General features: G+C 41.7%; 1 protein-coding gene across 2 annotated transcripts in view; it reads left to right on the forward strand.

Moving 5' to 3' along the window:
• The window catches only part of LSAMP (limbic system associated membrane protein), a 1,076,006-nt gene that overhangs the window by 461,833 nt on the left and 596,163 nt on the right, over positions 1 to 18,010 (forward strand). For both annotated transcript variants that reach the window (XM_073668587.1, XM_073668588.1), the window contains exon 2: positions 7,291 to 7,523. In XM_073668587.1, coding sequence (XP_073524688.1) covers positions 7,291 to 7,523 — 233 coding nt within the window. The remainder of the gene's footprint in view (positions 1 to 7,290; positions 7,524 to 18,010) is intronic.

The following is an 18,010-nucleotide window of genomic DNA, read 5'->3' on the forward strand; positions in this document are numbered from 1 at the left end:
AATACTGCTCCTATGTGCAAGAATATAACTACTATAATACTGCCCCCTATGTACAAGAATATACCTATTATAATACTGGAACTATTGTCATCAGTTTTACGGATCAGACGTTGGATGACGCCGGCCGCCTTTAGACATTTCTGGCGATCTCGGCTTTCGGTGCTTTGGTCGTTGTTGCCTTTTTCCTGCAGTTACAGATTTTTTTCTTGCTCCACTTTCAGCTTTTTCCATTATTTCACCATACGGCCATTTTACCGCTGGGGATTATTAATGTAATTTTGCAGTATAAATATTTATTAGGTGACCCAGGTCGCCCACTTAGAAAAGACACGCTGCTCTGTATTTTGTAGAGTGCACAGGGCCGATCCGCAGAAAACCTAAAATATTCACTTTGCTTTTTAGTGCTCAGCGGGTGGGACCTAAAATGTGAGCGTTGTACAGTCATCAAGTAGAAGGGGCGCCTGGGACTGGGTTGGGGGCTTCTGCATCCACAATGTTACCAAGTTAGAAAGGCTTTACGGTCTCCTCTCCATGGCAACATGGGGAAACATATTTGGCCGGCGTGACCCCGCTGTTTAATAGTTTAATGCTAATGGCAGTCTCGGAGGATTTCACATTTCGCTGCCTACAAACTTTTTTTTTTTTTGGTGACTCTGTAACATTTTCCTACAAGAGAAGCTGAAATCTGCTGCATACATTCTGGAATTAAAAAGTTCCAATATGATACAAAGAATCTAAAAAATGTTAACGATCACTTAAAGGGGAAATGCACCTTAATTAATCTCATTAAGATTGCGGATCCGTGCAGAATAATGCAAAATGTACTGTCCACTATCTGCACCCCAGAACTGGGTCCTGGTCGTGCAGATGGAGTGTTACTCATTGCTTCATAAGTGTAAGGTCAGAGACTTTGGGGTCAGATTTGTTAAGCTAAATGCAAAACTGATGTCTATACTTTGTGCTTAATTTATTTTATGTTTGGCTTTAAGAAAAGGGCACGGGCTTGCGGGAAGGAGGATGACTTCAAGGGACTCTGTGCAGGTTTATGTAATCTGAGAGCAGCATAATGTAGGAGCAGAGACCATAAGTGTCACTTACTGGGGTGTTTTGCTGTTTTAGTAGAATCAGTGTTTTATCAGCTGGAGATTATCACTGCAAGACTAAGTGCCTCTTGCCTCCGAGTCCAACCACTCCACCGCCACTGATTAGCAGTTTTCTCTCATTATACAATGTACACAGAAAGCTGTGGTGATGGCGGGATTACACAACATCTGAGCTCTGCTAGATCTACAACAGAAAAAACTCTGATTCTATCATAACTGCTTCACTCAGGAAACACATCACAGGAATCAGGCTCTCTGTCTATAAGTCATGCTGTTATAGGATTACATAGCAAAAACCTGTCAACAGTTCATTTAAGTTATACTACATTGAAACAAAAATGTTTGATGCAAAAACTGGTTGAAAGTGAAGAGCCAACCAAAAAAGTGGGAAAAGATTCTTAAAATGTATCATTTGGGCAACATTTGTAGCGTTTAGTTCAAAGGCAGTCTTATCATTTGTTTTCCATTAGGAGCAGAACAAAACAAAAAATGATGGCAGTGGTTATTTTGTCACATGCCAGACATCAATGGCGCCCAATGAACCTCGTTGACCATAATTGTGTCCATTGGGTTTCCGTCATTGGAGACAATGGGGCAATCAGCCGATCTCAATGTGTCTTCAGACAAATCATTACTTATTCTTCAGCTCAAAATTACTCCTCAGGCTCATAACGCGGGGTCCTGAGCGAGAGACATTGATATGTCATATGTGGTCACATGCAGATGTATCTTGATGAGAAAGCCCCTTCAGTGACACTTGGCTAAGGAGGCTCAGCATTTTCTAGTTCCCTAGTAGACATTATTGATATGGGTAGTGTATACACAGCTCAGTATGGGGACCCTCATATCTCAAGTCATGTAATGACCATCGAGCTCTAAAATGTCTGTGAATAGGGCCATGTGAATGGCGCCCAACGTGGCAACAATAGTTTTCTAGAAAAATGTCACACAAGATGAGATTAGTGCTCCAAGCCAACACAGAGGTACATAGAACTATCACCGGCGACTCTCTGGAGAAACTGAGAGGATTTAACTACCAAGCAAGGGTGTGTCAATCAGCAGCAGAAGGTGGAGGTAGCTGCTGGGTCCTAAAGGAAGAAGGATACAACAATACCAAAGAGATGAGAGGATCAAGAAGGTGTCTGCAATGCCAAGCACAGAGACCTTCTGCAGTTGGCTCCAGAGCGACTGTCTGTCACACCTGACACACCCATGACAAAGGGTACTACAGGAACTCAGTGGTTGACCTCAAATCTTTGGCTGCTTTTTAAGATGGGGTTCGAAGGATTTACAAATTCTTCTGGGTTCCAAGAGATCTTCCCTTTCTCTGGTATCTTCCTACACATTCTGGATCATTTCTCCATAGAGGGTTTGTTGCGGCACAGGTCCCAAAGGTGGCATAAGCAGATTTCTTACCTGGTGCCCTTCTTTCCGTCACCTTCCCTGGAGTTCACCTGAACCCCCTTTTTTCTAATTCTCAGCATTTTCTTTCTTTTTTTTCCGCACTTTTCCTCTGCTGAGTTTACTGAAAAGATAACAATTACTTTTCTGTCGGCGAGCCGCTCTGCTTGAGTAGCAGAAATATTGATGCGGATATTATCTATAGAAGGCGCTCGGCTCCGGCTTCACTTTCTTCAGAATTAACAAGACGAGTGCAAGTGATGGAAAGGCAGCGAGAACATCAGATAGACTCAACATAAAATATTACAAGCGCAAAACAGCCAGAAATTAATCCAGACAATGGCCCCATCCAACAAGAACAACACAAGAAAAAGAGAACAAGTCGAGCAGCAAAGAGAAAAAAATCCCCGCTCTTGTGATGTGGGGAGACGGTGATTTATGGTTTCCTCATGGGCGATCTGTCAGTGTCTTGTCTGTTCTGGGGCAGACGCTCTGAATCCACCATAGTAATTAAAGTAACAAGCTTCCCCGGAACGTTCTGTAGATGGAAGAACAAGTCGCCATCAACTCATTTATTTATTATCGGGAGGTGTAAAGTGCAGCACTTGTGGGGGAAGGGCGTCACCTTGTCTGTGTCCTTGAGATCCTAATGATGCCCAATTATCTTGTGAGATGGAAGGTTTTCTCATTTTGCAGCCTTTCTATGATGTTTTTCATATCTTGGTTTACATTTAGAATATGGATAAAGTTACTATGGAGACATAGAGAATATAGAATCCATAGATAGGAAAGGATACAATGTACACCTGACTCTAAGCAATGCATTACATCCATTGTGACAGCCCTGGAGCTGGACGTGCGCTTCTTGGGGTTCAGCTAAGGCTGGCTCCATTCTTCTTTCAATAGATCTAGTCTATGGGACTAGCCTAGGAGTAACATTGTCCCTCTAGACTGCACCACTTCTGTTAGGCTCTACACCTTTTCTGCTAGATCCTACACCCTTTCTGTTAGGTCCTACATCCAATCTATTAGATTTCACATCCCTTTTTTAAGTCCTACACAGATTCTCTGTGTTCCTATACCCCCTCTCTTATGTCTTACACCCCTTCTGTTAGGTCCTACACTTCTGTTAAGTCATAAATCACTTCTGTTTGGTCCTAAACTTCCATCAGAGCCTACATCTTTTCTGCTAGGTCCTACATCCATTCTATTAGGTACTACTCCTCTTCTTTTAGGTTCTACATCACTTCTGTTAAGTCATATGCACTCTCTGTTAGGTACTTCTCTTCTGTTAGGTCCTACATCACTTCTGTTAAGTCTTATACACCCTGTTAGTTCCTACTCCACGTCTGTTAGGTCCTATACTCCCCTTGTTAGGTCCTATATGTCTTCTGTTAAGTTGTAAACCCTTTTTATGACTGTTTTTCTTAGTTCAGATATCACTTCTCTTAGCTCCTACACACTTTTGTTAAGTCTTATGCCTCTGCGTCCAATATGTCCTCTATTAGGTCCTACTCTTCTGTTAGGTACTACTCCTCTTTTGTTAGGTCTTACACCATTAGGTCCTACTCCTCTTCTGTTAGGTCCTACACTCCTTATGTTAGGTCCTACACCCCTTATGTTAGGTCCTACTCCTCTTCTGTTAGGTTATACTCCTCTTCTGTTAGGTTATACTCCTCTTCTGTTAGGTTATACTCCTCTTTTGTTAGGTCTTACACCATTAGGTCCTACTCCTCTTCTGTTTGGTCCTACACTCCTTATGTTAGGTCCTACTCCTCTTCTGTTTGGTCCTACACCCCTTATGTTAGGTCCTACTCCTCTTCTGTTTGGTCCTACTCTTTTTCTGTTAGGTCCTACATTCCTTATATTAGATCCTACTCCTCTTCTGTTAATTCCTAAACCCTTTTAATAAGGTTTTATATCCATTTTTCTTAGTTCCAACATCACTTTTCTTAGCTCCTATGCCCTTTCTGTTAGGTCCTACACTCAATCTAAAGGTCTACCACCCCTTCTATTGGGTTGTACACCTCTTTTTTTAGGTCCTAAACCCCCTAGTTTAGGCTCTACCAATTCCATTAGATCATACACCTCCTTTGTTAGGTCCTACCCCTTCTACTACATCCTGCAAGCCTTCTCGTAGGACCAATAACCCCTTTGAAGGATTTTGATAACATTGAGGAGTTAGATATAGAGCACTCTATACAGGCCTTTCTAGAAAACTCTTAATCCCTGTATTAGTCCAGCAGTAATTGTGAGATATAGACGGCAATCACTGTAGCCTTTTACAAGTTGTGATGTCACAACAGCTTACTTGAAAGTAATTAACTTATGATGTCACAGTGCCTGACCAAACTCTTGGTATACCACAATGATGTCACAGCTGCTTATGTCACTAGTACCTACTTGTGACGTCAAAGATTATAGAACTGAATAACAGTTTGGATATTGTAGAAGCTCAGAAGACTGAAACTCAATTGTGATGTCACTGCAGCTGACCTGCATGACGACTCTGATGATGTCACAGCTTATCTGTATGACCCCTCTGATGATGTCACAGCTTATTTGTATGACGCCTCTGATGATGTCACTGCAGCTGACCTGTATGATGCCTCTGATGATGTCACAGCTTATTTGTATGACGCTTCTGATGATGTCACCGCAGCGCACCTGTAGATAACCCACCTGTGATGTCACAGATCATTAGATGACAGTCACACAATGGAATATTTGTAAACCTCTGGTCGTGGCAGGAGATGAGTTTTCATATAATAACCATTTTATCTCAATGTGACATGAATAAAAATAACAGGCGTCCATCAGGGCAGGAGCGCTGGTATAGACGACTCCCTCTGTAATGGTTGCGGTGTCCTCCATTGTCTAGTCACCGCGGCCACATAATTATGTGCTGTTCATCAATGGTGGGCACTGGGAGTGATGCGCTAAGTGCATCCTGTGGAGAAGGTCCATGAGCTGCCGCTGCTGGCGGGGGAGGGGGCATTTATACTTCGTTATACCGAGACGTATTCTGCAGTTTTTTGGTCTTTTGTATGTGATTTTCCAGCAATTATAGAAATGTTTTTCACAGCAGAGACAGCATTAATATAAAATGTCAGCGCTAATTATTTGACGTCACTAGAGATGAGTGAATCGATTAGATGCCAATCAAACTAGTGTTGAATTTTAGGAAAAATAGGTGGACCCGACAAATTCAAACAATTTTCAGCAGCCAGAGAAGGCTCACATGACCTCATGGGATTCGCCATAATGCCTTGCAGTTATCACATCACATGGTGTAGTACAGCCAATCAGCACAGACTTCCATAGCCAGTATAAAAGCTGAGGCAGGGAATGTATAAATGTATCAAAGTGGTTCTCTGCTTTTGAAAAACAAACTGTGCTTTACAACTTTCTCCCAGGTCCAGCGCTAAGTCTCTGGTCTTTGTTATTGTCTGCAGTGCTGATGTCATGTTGACAGCACTGTAAGCTATCGGTGAGCTTAGAAGCTCCTGCTGCCAACTCAGGCAGAACCGCTGAGCTGAGTTATTGGCTGCAGCGTTGTGACATTACGGAAAATACCACAGACCGGAAACAATGGTGGAGACTTAGTGCCGGACCCAAGGAGGGAAAAGAGTTTTCAAAAACTGGAAAATCCCTTTAAATTATATAACTAGAAGAAAGGACATCATGGTCGTAAGAATAGAAGGAACAAGGTGAAGAGGAAGACCGGCAACCCAATGGCTTGATGCAATCAAGATACTGGCAGAGAAGACCCTGGGGGACCTATTTAGGCTTGCACAAGATTGGTCTAACTACAGAGTGTTCATTCATCAAGTTAACATAAAATAAAATAAAATGAATCTTTTTAAATAAGGATGAGCGAATCTTTAGAAATTCAAATTCACCACCTTCATCAAATTTTTCCCAAAATTTCAATTCGATGTCAAAGCCTCCAACTGTCCAGAAAACATGTTTGTAGCACTCTGAGGTCTCCTAGACCTGTATCCAAACCTTTTCAAGCCCTTTAACACAAACAGGGCCTTAATAATGTGAAAATGACCTGAACATATACAGGTATAGGTAAATGGATGGTCACCATTCTTAATTCCTGTCCTGTTACACAGTGACATCTGTAATTTTTATTGTCTTTTTTTCCTATCTCTTCTGCTGAGCAGTGATGTCCTCTTCTTATCCAGATTCATCCTAAAATGGAAGCTGCATTTCCTGCCTTGGCTTTTATACTGGCTATTGTTACTTCTCATTGACTATGCTTTACCATGTGATCTAATAGGTGAAAGGCATTAGTGTTGTACAGGTGGTTTCAATTACAGGGATGCCAAATATGTCCACGTTCTTTACTGATTTGTGATATTTATTTTAAAAATTCTATTGTATAAGTGCCATTATTGTAATCGTTTTTGGCGCCATTATTCTTTAGCAGCCTTATGGACAAAAAAATTATGGCTTTTCAGCTTTTTTTTTCTCTCATATTTTACAGGCATTTAAAGATAAATGTATTTATATACCACAAAATGATGCTGCCAAAAAGAAAGATTGAGGATTTTAGGTAGATAAAAGTCACTCAAACATAACGGTGGAGGCTGTGGTTCACTGTTAGAGTTTCTGCCTTCCATGCCACAGGTCTTACGTTTGAATCCCAGTAATCTCAAACCACAGGAAGATGATGAGAATTAATTAAATATATGAAGGATATAATGATTATTATACTCTTTATATGACCTTTTCGATGTTACATTACAATATATCTTGTTTCTATTTTTTCCACCAGATGCTTCATAGAAGACAAGAGCTCCAAAGTGGCATGGTTGAACCGCTCAGGCATTATTTTTGCTGGACAGGACAAATGGTCTCTTGACCCCCGGGTAGAACTAGACAAGAGAAGCGTTCTCGAATATAGTCTCCGCATCCAGAAAGTGGACGTCTATGATGAGGGACCTTATACCTGCTCAGTCCAGACGCTGCATCACACCAGGACATCCCAGGTTTTTCTGATTGTTCAAGGTATGGGCAATCTTTATTGTGGCTATTTGTTCATCATTTTTGAGCGGGTTTCTCCCACTCTGGCCATAAATGGGCCGGAAGTTGTTATCATGATAGTTGAAGTATTACTTAGGCAAAAAAGTGTAATTACTACGGGACCTCTGCTGTTTAGAGTCTTCCACCATCCAAAGATGTGGAAGCTGCTTGACCCAAATGGCGCTGGCTGAAGACACTATTTTTCAGGCTCCGTTTTGGAAGGTATTACCGCATTTCCCTCTTTCCGGCAAAAATATTTTTTGTCCAATGACAAGACTAGTTTGAGCACCAGGTGCCAGCACCATCACGGCCATGGGCAATCACAATTGCATTGCCAACTGTAATAAATAGGACATCCAATGGTTTGCCTAGACCTGGAACTGGCCCATGAGCCTCGGGAGACTGTGATTTAATATTTTTGGGCAATATTACTTTTGATCCTCACAATTAGCATGCCTATCAATTTTGCCAAGGAGATGTGCCATAGCACCAAGAGGTTCAGATACATCTGGAACTGCTCCATGTGTCTCCAAGATTTCGGATTAAATTCATGGTATTATTAATCTTAATCTCCATATTTACTTGTCTGGCAATTTGGCTAATGAGAAGTGGATGAACAAAGCACTAATATATAGGGTGCAATTTTTTTTTTCCACCTTGAGAAAAACACCAAAACGCGTTGGTGTGAATAAAATAAAATAAAACCTTAAAATAAAAAAAAATAAAAAAAAAATAAAAAGTGAATAAAATCTTGCTTATATTCTCCGGATCTCATAATTTGCAGTTCACACATCGTTATAATCTCCACTTTACCAAAAGGCACCTGTATACCACACACCTGGAACTGGCCCATGCCGCACCAAATACTGTGGTTACGTCCTTTTGGCAAATATTACTTTTGATCCTCACAATAACAAACCTGTAAACCAAGCCAAAAAGGGGCGATATGATACAGGGCCTCCTGGGGTCTATATATAACTGAAAGTGGCCCTTGAGCCCTGACAAATGGGATTAAGCCCCACTGGCCATCATTACTCGTGATCCTCACATTACTGTCAACTTGGCTACAAAGATACGTGGCCCTCAGGCGTCCACCTACTCCTGGGAGTGGCCCATGAGCCTCTACAGACTCTGATTAAGTCCTGTTGTGCATCTAACTTGTGACCCTCAAATTAACATGCCTGTCAACTTGGCCAAAAAGAGTTGGCTGTCTGGGACCCCCAACTAGAAAATCAAACAGGGGTGGACCGATTAAATCCTTACCCATCAAAAAAAAGAAAATGTACGGTATGTCGCTCCCTCAATTTTCAGGTTAAAATCACCAATATGGAGGTTTTCAAAGAGAGAAACTCACTTGGTCCAAACATTTTGACACGGAAACTCCATGAGAGATCTGTCATTTAGGAATACACCGGAAAGTATCATCTGTCTAAAGTATTGGATTCCCATCTACATTTATTACGTGGGGCTCGTGCTTGGAGAATCTATTTCGTAACTTTTTTAACTTTTTTCCCGTTCAGCTTTTCTAATAAAACCCCAGTGATTCTTTCTCCGCTACGGATCAAATTGAAATGAAATTTAATCTAATCTAAAATGTAATCTGCTGATTTGGGATTAATATTTAATGGGCAGGAGATGAACAAAAAGACTTTCTGTGGAAAGTTTCTGGCCGGTCAGGGTCCTCTCATTATGTTTAGAATAATAAGCACACGGAGAAAAGTTACGTTTTGCCCTAAATTGTAACTTTAATGGAATCTAACTCTCCGAATGCGACAATCTCATTTATCATCTCTCGGGAGAAGACTTTAAATGTCACATTATCCAGCCGGACTGATGTTTTTAGGTCTTGTAATATGAATATTTTACAATAACTCATCAAAAAATTAGGTTTTTGCATTAAAGGGGTTGATTGGCAACAAATGATTTTTATGACTCGTCAATTAGGCAGGTCATAAAAGTTAACAAGGTGGTGGTCAAACCCGTCACTCCACCGTTCCCAAAAATGACAGACCCTATATCTCTCGGGACAAATATGTGGTGTCCTTCTTCTACCAAAAGGTGGATGAAAGTGACTGCGCAGCCAAGAGTTCAATCGTTCCCATTCACCTCCATAGAGTTGAGCCAAGGATACTCGCGGTGCTCTCTGGCCGAACATGTGGCTCGTAGGTCGTATTAGTGGTGACACTAATTTTAGTTTGGAGACGTTAGATCTCTATGTAATTGAATTTTTTAATCTATTGTGACCCGTGAATTCTCAGACAACCACTTTAAAATTATATACAGTATATACATATATGGCCACCAGCTGAAATCTATCAGTAATTAGAAAGCAATCCTGACACTTAGTGACAAATAATATCAGCTGGTTCAACTGGTGGCCTATAAAAAAGTGTGGAAAACCAGTGAGCTGTCTCAAGACCGTCACAACCTTATTGTTGCAAATCATACTGATGGCATTGGTTACAGAAGAATTTATAAACAATTGAAGGTTCCAGTGAGCACTGCTGGGGCCATAATCTAGAAACAGAAACAACATCATTTCACCAAAAAATGGTGCACGACCAGGTGCCCCCCCACAAAATTTCAAACAGAGGAGTGAAAGGAATTATCAGAGGAGTTGTCCATTTTTCATTATTACACATAACTTAATTTATGCACATCTATGGCTTGATTTCTTTACCTGCATTTGATGGGTTGTTACAGACATTTGGTGAGAATTTCATGTCAATAGCACCTTTAGAAATAGATTTACCTAGAAAATTGTTGACATGTTCAATACTTATTTCACCCGCTGCATGTATGTATACTGTATATGTATGTGTATATAATTTTAATTTTAAAGTGGTTGTCTGAAAATTCACAGTTCACAATAAATTAAAAAATTCAATTAGATAGAGATCTGACATCTCCGAACCGAAATTAGTGTCAACACTAATATGACCTAAATGCACATGTTCGGCCAGAGAGCACCATAAGCATTTTCGGCTCAACTCTATGGAGGTGAATGGGAACGATTGCACTCTTAGCTGTGCCAGTCACTTTTATCCACCTTGGTAGAGGGACACCACATGTTTGTCCTGAGAGATATAGGGTCTGTCATTTTTGTTAATGGTGGAGTAACAGGGGTTTGACCACCACCTTGTCAATTTTTATGACCTGCCTAATTAATGATTCATAAAAGTCATCTGTTGCCAATCAACCCCTTTAATGCAAAACGTTGAAAGTTTTTGATGAGTTATCATAAAATATTCATATTACAAGACCTAAAAACATCAGTCTGGCTAGATAATGTGACATTTAAAGCCTTCCCCCGAGAGATGATAAACGAGATTGTCGCATTCGGAGAGTTAGATTCCATTAAAGTTACAATTTAGGGCAAACCGTAACGTTTCTCCATGCGGTTATTATTCTAAACATATTGAGAGGACCCCCTGTAAACTAGTCTGTAAATGCTAACCAAACAGCTGTGAGCTGTTATTAATAGCCAGGGAACATGTAGGCCTAATGGCCCCTTCCTAAGCTATTAATATCAGTCCACAGCTGTCTGTTTAGCCTTTGATGATTAGTATTTATAGGGGGAACTTACATAAATTTTTTCTGGGGTCCCCCTGTAAACTAGCCAGTAAACGCTAATCAAACAGCTGTGAGCTTTTATTAATAGCCTGGGAACCTTTAGGGCTATTGGTCCCTTCCCAGAATATTAACATCAGCCCCCAGCCGTCTCTTTGCTGATTATGAAAATTAAGGGGGACCCCACACTTTTTTTTCCTGTTTTTTTATTAACAAGTACAGTAAAATACACACCCAATGTAATCTTAGTTCACAACCTCCAGGTGTTCCAGCAGATGGAAACGGCAATAACCTTAAAGGGGCTGTCAGTCAAAACCGACTCTGCGTGACTGCAGTCTTATGAATCCCCCCAGAGCACCCACTGTGCGTTGCGGGGATTCGCCGGTTTCAGACCCTGGACCGGAGGGTAGGTATGAGTTATACATTCCCCTGGCCAGTGGGCTCTGCCTTGCTCTCCATACACTTGTATGGAGTGAGGCTGCACCCTCTTGTCGGCTTTGCTCCGTCTATAGAATAAGCTGCAATGCACATCCGGTACGGTTCATAGCCCCCACTTCTCTCTGCAGTTGGGAGTAATAACATTGTTGTGATTTTTTTTCTTTCATCTTCCTCTTTATTTTTAGTATAATTTTTGCAGGTCTCCCTGGAGTTTCACAAACAGAAAAACCCAAGCAGTAGATTATTTTTTCTTTAAGTATTGCACAATTTGGCTGAGAACCTCCTCTCACAGGGGCCTTGAAGTTCCCCGGAACAGAATTGTGTTCACTGGCTCCTCTGTACGAGAGTGAATTATTAGCATTATTATTTCAAGGTAACTCAGTGGTGCTTGGTCATATTTCAAGGCTTGAGATGGATTCATAAGAGCCGCGACTGAGCCCCCGCCGGTGATTACCTAAGAACAATGTATATTGAAAAGTCATCTGTGGTGATGGGAAAGGAGCGGAAATGTGAGCTGGACATTTTGATAAATTCAGACTTTATCAAGTTGAAGAAAGGATTTGAACCAAGACCAAACATAGGCTCAGGCAGGGCTGAAAAAGCCGAACGGGCTCCATCTCACTGAGGTTCAGCAAGGCTTCCACTCCACTGAGTGGTGTCATTCTAGCTAAGTGATGATGTCACTTCTGCTTCTAGCCAATTGGTGATGTCACTTCTCCTTCTAGCCAAGTGGTGATGTCACTTCCCGGTCTAGCCAAGTGGTGATGTCACTTCCCTCTCTAGCCAAGTGGTGATGTCACTTCCCTCTCTATCCAAGTGGTGATGTCACATCCCTTTCTAGCCAAGTGATGATGTCACTTCTGCTTCTAGCCAAGCAGTGATGCCACTTCTCCTTCTAGCCAAGTCGTGATGACACTTCCCTTTCTAGCCAAGTTGTGATGTCCCTTCTGCTTCTAGCCAAGTCGTGATGTCACTTCCCTTTCTAGCCAAGAAATGATGTCACTTCCCTTTCTAGCCAAGTTGTGATGTCCCTTCTGCTTCTGCTTCTAGCCAATTGGTGATGTCACTTCTCCTTCTAGCCAAGTCGTGATGTCACTTCCCTTTCTAGCCAAGTGGTGATGTCACTTCTGCTTCTGCTTTTAGCCAAGTGGTGATGTCACTTCTGCTTCTAGTCAAGTGGTGATGTCAGTGCTCCACTTGGTGGCCTGTTGATAATCTCAATGATCCACCTGTAGGCAGGATGGTGATGTTATTGGTCATCTCTGGCAAGGTGGTAATGTCAACAGCTTACATGTGGCTAGCATGTAATGTCCCTTGTCTAATGGTGGACAGCATAATAATGTGCTATATTTCTGGTCATGTGGTGATGACCATGGTCAACCTGTTGCCACTGGAGTATTGTCAGTGGTCTATTTTTGGCCAAGTTATAATTCCAATGGCATACTTATGGACAATTTTTAATGTCAATGGTCTTTTTTTTGCAAGCGTGGTGATGTCCGTGCTATACTTCTGACCAGTAATGTCAAAAGGTCTATGCAAAGGCAATGTGGTGATTTCATTAGTCTACTTGTGGCCAATGTGTTAATATCATAGATCTATTTGTGTCCAGCATGGTGATGTCATTAGTCTACTTGTGGCCAGCATGGTGATGTCATTAATCTACTTGTGGCCAGCATGGTGATGTTATTAGTCTACTTGTCGCCAGCATGGTGATGTCATTAGTCTACTTGTGGCCAGCGTGGTGATGTCATTAGTCTACTTGTGGCCAGCGTGGTGATGTCATTAGTCTACTTGTGGCCAGCATGGTCATGTCATTAGTCTACTTGTGGCCAGCGTGGTGATGTCATTAGTCTACTTGTGGCCAGTGTGGTGATGTCATTAGTCTTCTTGTGGCCAGCGTGGTGATGTCATTAGTCTACTTGTGGCCAGCATGGTCATGTCATTAGTCTACTTGTGGCCAGTGTGGTGATGTCATTAGTCTACTTGTGGCCAGCATGGTGATGTCATTAGTCTTCTTGTGGCCAGCATGGTCATGTCATTAGTCTACTTGTGGCCAGCGTGGTGATGTCATTAGTCTACTTGTGGCCAGCATGGTGATGTCATTAGTCTACTTGTGGCCAGTGTGGTGATGTCATTAGTCTACTTGTGACCAGAGTGGTGATGTCATTAGTCTACTTGTGGCCAGCATGGTGATGTTATTAGTCTACTTGTGGCCAGTGTGGTGATGTCATTAGTCTACTTGTGGCCAGTGTGGTGATGTCATTAGTCTACTTGTGGCCAGCGTGGTGATGTCATTAGTCTATTTTTGGCCAGCGTGGTGATGTCATTAGTCTACTTGTGGCCAGCATGGTCATGTCATTAGTCTACTTGTGGCCAGCATGGTGATGTCATTAGTCTACTTGTGGCCAGCGTGATGATGTCATTAGTCTACTTGTGGCCAGCATGGTGATGTCATTAGTCTACTTGTGGCCAGCATGATGATGTCATTAGTCTACTTGTGGCCAGCGTGGTGATGTCATTAGTCTACTTGTGGCCAGCATGGTGATGTCATTAGTCTACTTGTGGCCAGCATGGTGATGTCATTAGTCTACTTGTGGCCAGCGTGATGATGTCATTAGTCTACTTGTGGCCAGCGTGATGATGTCATTAGTCTACTTTTGGCCAGCGTGGTGATGTCATTAGTCTACTTGTGGCCAGCATGGTCATGTCATTAGTCTACTTGTGGCCAGCGTGATGATGTCATTAGTCTACTTGTGGCCAGCATGGTCATATCATTAGTCTACTTGTGGCCAGCATGGTGATGTCATTAGTCTACTTGTGGCCAGCGTGATGATGTCATTAGTCTACTTGTGGCCAGCATGGTGATGTCATTAGTCTACTTGTGGCCAGCGTGATGATGTCATTAGTCTACTTGTGGCCAGCGTGGTGATGTCATTAGTCTACTTGTGGCCAGCATGGTGATGTCATTAGTCTACTTGTGGCCAGCATGGTGATGTCATTAGTCTACTTGTGGCCAGCGTGATGATGTCATTAGTCTACTTGTGGCCAGCGTGATGATGTCATTAGTCTACTTGTGGCCAGCGTGGTGATGTCATTAGTCTACTTCTGGCCAGCGTGGTGATGTCATTAGTCTACTTGTGGCCAGCGTGGTGATGTCATTAGTCTACTTGTGGCCAGCGTGGTGATGTCATTAGTCTACTTGTAGCCAGCGTGGTGATGTCATTAGTCTACTTGTGGCCAGCATGGTGCTGGTTGTGGTTTGCTTCAAACAAGATGGTAATGTCAGCGGCGTACTTGTGGTCGCAATGTCATTTTTCTACCTGTGGGCATTGCAGTGATGTTCGTTGTCTACTTGTTGACATTGTGGCAATGTCCATAGTCCATATTGGAAAAATAAAGCCCAGTGAGCCTGTTTACCTCGCACTAGAATAGAGCTCACCTACAGAAGATAAAGAAGATATGGCAGAAGCTTTCTGTTAAGACAAAGTTAGCCAAGCCTTTTCCCTCGTCACACACTTATTGCTTCACATGCTTGAGCACGGGAAGGAGGATTGGAAGACAGATCACCACCTCCTTCCACACATATTCAAGGCTTAGTCATACTTTTTTACTCTTATATGAGAAAAGTAAGATTTCTATGTAAATGTTTCTTAGTGTTCCTTCTAGTCCAGGACTTGTCGCAGTCACGGTGATTCCCCACTCTTCTACTCTTCTTCGTTGACCAACTCACCATAGCATAAATAGTCCTGTCAAACTGTGGCACACCTGGCACACTATTTGGGATACAGTAGGGAAGTTTAATTAACTTTTTGCAGTTCATGAAAGGCAATGGGTCACTCGTTTGTATTGTGTCCAGGGATTTACCCAGCTTTGCCAGGGTGCTGATGCCATTCCTGTATCTGGCATTCTTCTTACTACCAAAAAGATAACTGGATAAAAAGCAGAAAGAAGAGGATTCCTATCAGGAGTCTAATTTATCCACCTGTGTGCCTCGCTCCATCACCAGATCAGACACATCACTTATTATTAAATCTGCTGCCATTCAATTAATTTTCCGCTGGAAAGAAAAAAACCTTTGTGAAATGAGATCTTTACTTAAGCTTCCATGAAATAATAATAATAAAAGAAGACTGATAATTATTTTCCCCAGAAACCTTCAGATCATCCCATTTTCATTAGTTCTCACATAAAAGTTGAGCCCGCTGGCCTAATTAAACTCCCAACCAGTCTGGTATATGGCACTGGTGCCCGGCCGGCATTATGTTTCCCGCGCACGCTCGCTCATATTATACCGTATATCACTTCTGTTTCATGTTTGTAAGGATGAGGAGATCAGAAACAGGAAATATTTTAATGATGTTTGAGTCCGGCATCGGAGCGGGGCAGCAGCCTGATTAATTTGAAGCCAGCGAGGCTCTTCTGAGTTGTCGGTTTTGTTAAGACTCTTACGAAACCCGTCTAATTTATTTCTCTTTAAAGTCAACCGCGTGAGACTATCTAAAAGTGGCCACGCAGTGGGCTCAACCGGACGGGCATTAGCTCCCCATTACTGCTCCACACCCTTCTTTTATCATGCAGTGGGGGCGGAAATTGTTTTATAGGAGGCATTCGTTTTGAAAGGACTCCGAAAGTGTTCATAGATGGAGTTTGGTTGGTCAACTTTTGAATGATAGAGACTTTTGCTTACAGTCCTGCTCATAGTTATTGGCACCCATGATAGTTTAAGTACATAATGTGGAATATCTCCCGAAAAAAAATGAATCAAGTGAAAGTTTTTTTGTATAGAGACTCGTGTTAAATACAAAAGACCAAATGATAAACAATAATTTAAAACAAAAAACAATGGGAGGGAAAATAGAAAAACCTAAATACCTGACACCTTGCTGAGTCACTGGAATTGGCACCTTTACATTAATTTAGTATGGAAACACATTTTGACTCGCCTGTGGTAAATCACAAAAGAGATTATCCTGTGATTTATTGTCGGTGCCCATGCGTCATGAATTAGCCAATGAATGATGACTTCAGTGTTTTAAAAAGCCACATGGTAGGCCCTGTTACTTTGTCACAATGGTGAAGACAAAGGAGCTGTCTGAGGACGGCAAAACTGCTATCATTAGCAAACACAAGACTTCCAAAGGGTATAAGGCCATCTCCAAAGACCTTGGTATCCCAGTTTCAACAGTGTGCAATGTTATTAAGAAGTTTGCCAAGCATGGAATCGTCAAGAACCTCCCTAGACGTGAGGGAAAGAGGAAAATTGACAAGTGATGTCTTCAAAGGTTGGTGTGAATGGTGGAAAAAAGACCACATCAAACATCCAAAGACCTGAAGGCCAACCTGAAACAGTCTAGGTCATGGTTTCAACAAGTACCATACGCCGCACACTAAACCAAGCAGAGCTTAATGGGCAAACCACAATCCTTCTGGGAAAATGTTCTGTGGACAGATGAAACAAAAATAAAGATTTTTGGCAACAGCTTGTTTACAGACGGCACAATGAAGCTTATAAGGAAAAGAACACCTTACCAACAGTTAAGCATGGTGGAGGATCCATAATAATTGATGGCTACAAGAAACGTTTGGAGGCTGTCAGCAATGCCAAAGGATGTGCAAACAAGTATTAATTAGGGGGGCCTTTATTGCTGCACATGCTGTTTATTCTGTTTTTTCTTTGAAATTGCAACATGAAAGTTTAAAAACAATGTTTTATTGTTGTATTCCTTTGGACCACTATTTAAAAAATCCTGAGGCTATAACTTTGGTACATTTCCATTTATTTCTGCAGATATTGTACAGTCTATGAAAAAATGAAGGGTGCAAATAATGGTGAGCACTGAGCAGCATTGTACATCATTTACCCAATTCACAAAAAAATTGCCAAGATTATGAAATCTGCTGTCAGATCACAAACTCATGCGAGCAGCTTCTTAAAATTTTTTAAAATAAAATTGCATGTTTACCATATGTGTCAAAAGTGGGAAATCCAGTGATCATAAGATTGGCTACGATAATATTGGTGACATTGGCTGTAATAATATTGTGACATTGGCTGTGATGATATTGGTGTCATTGGCTGTGATGATATTGGTGACATTGGCCCTGATAATATTGGTGACATTGGCTGTGATGATATTGGTGACATTGGCTGTGATGATATTGGTGACATTGGCAGTGATGATATTGATGACATTGGCTGTGATGATATTGGTGACATTGGCAGTGATGATATTGGTGACATTGGCTGTGATGATATTAGTGTCGTTGGCTGTGATGATATTGGTGACATTGGCTGTGATGATATTGGTGACATTGGCTGTGATGATATTGGTGTCATTGGCTGTGATGATATTGCTGACATTGGCTGTGATGATATTGGTGACATTAGCTGGGATGATATTGGTGACATTGGCTGTGATGATATTGGTGTCATTGGCTGTGATGATATTGGTGACATTAGCTGT

This window comes from Phyllobates terribilis, unplaced genomic scaffold, assembly GCF_046119375.1.
Source record: "Phyllobates terribilis strain yellow unplaced genomic scaffold, ASM4611937v1 Scaffold_2__4_contigs__length_985480577, whole genome shotgun sequence".
Taxonomy (NCBI): Eukaryota; Metazoa; Chordata; class Amphibia; order Anura; family Dendrobatidae; genus Phyllobates; species Phyllobates terribilis.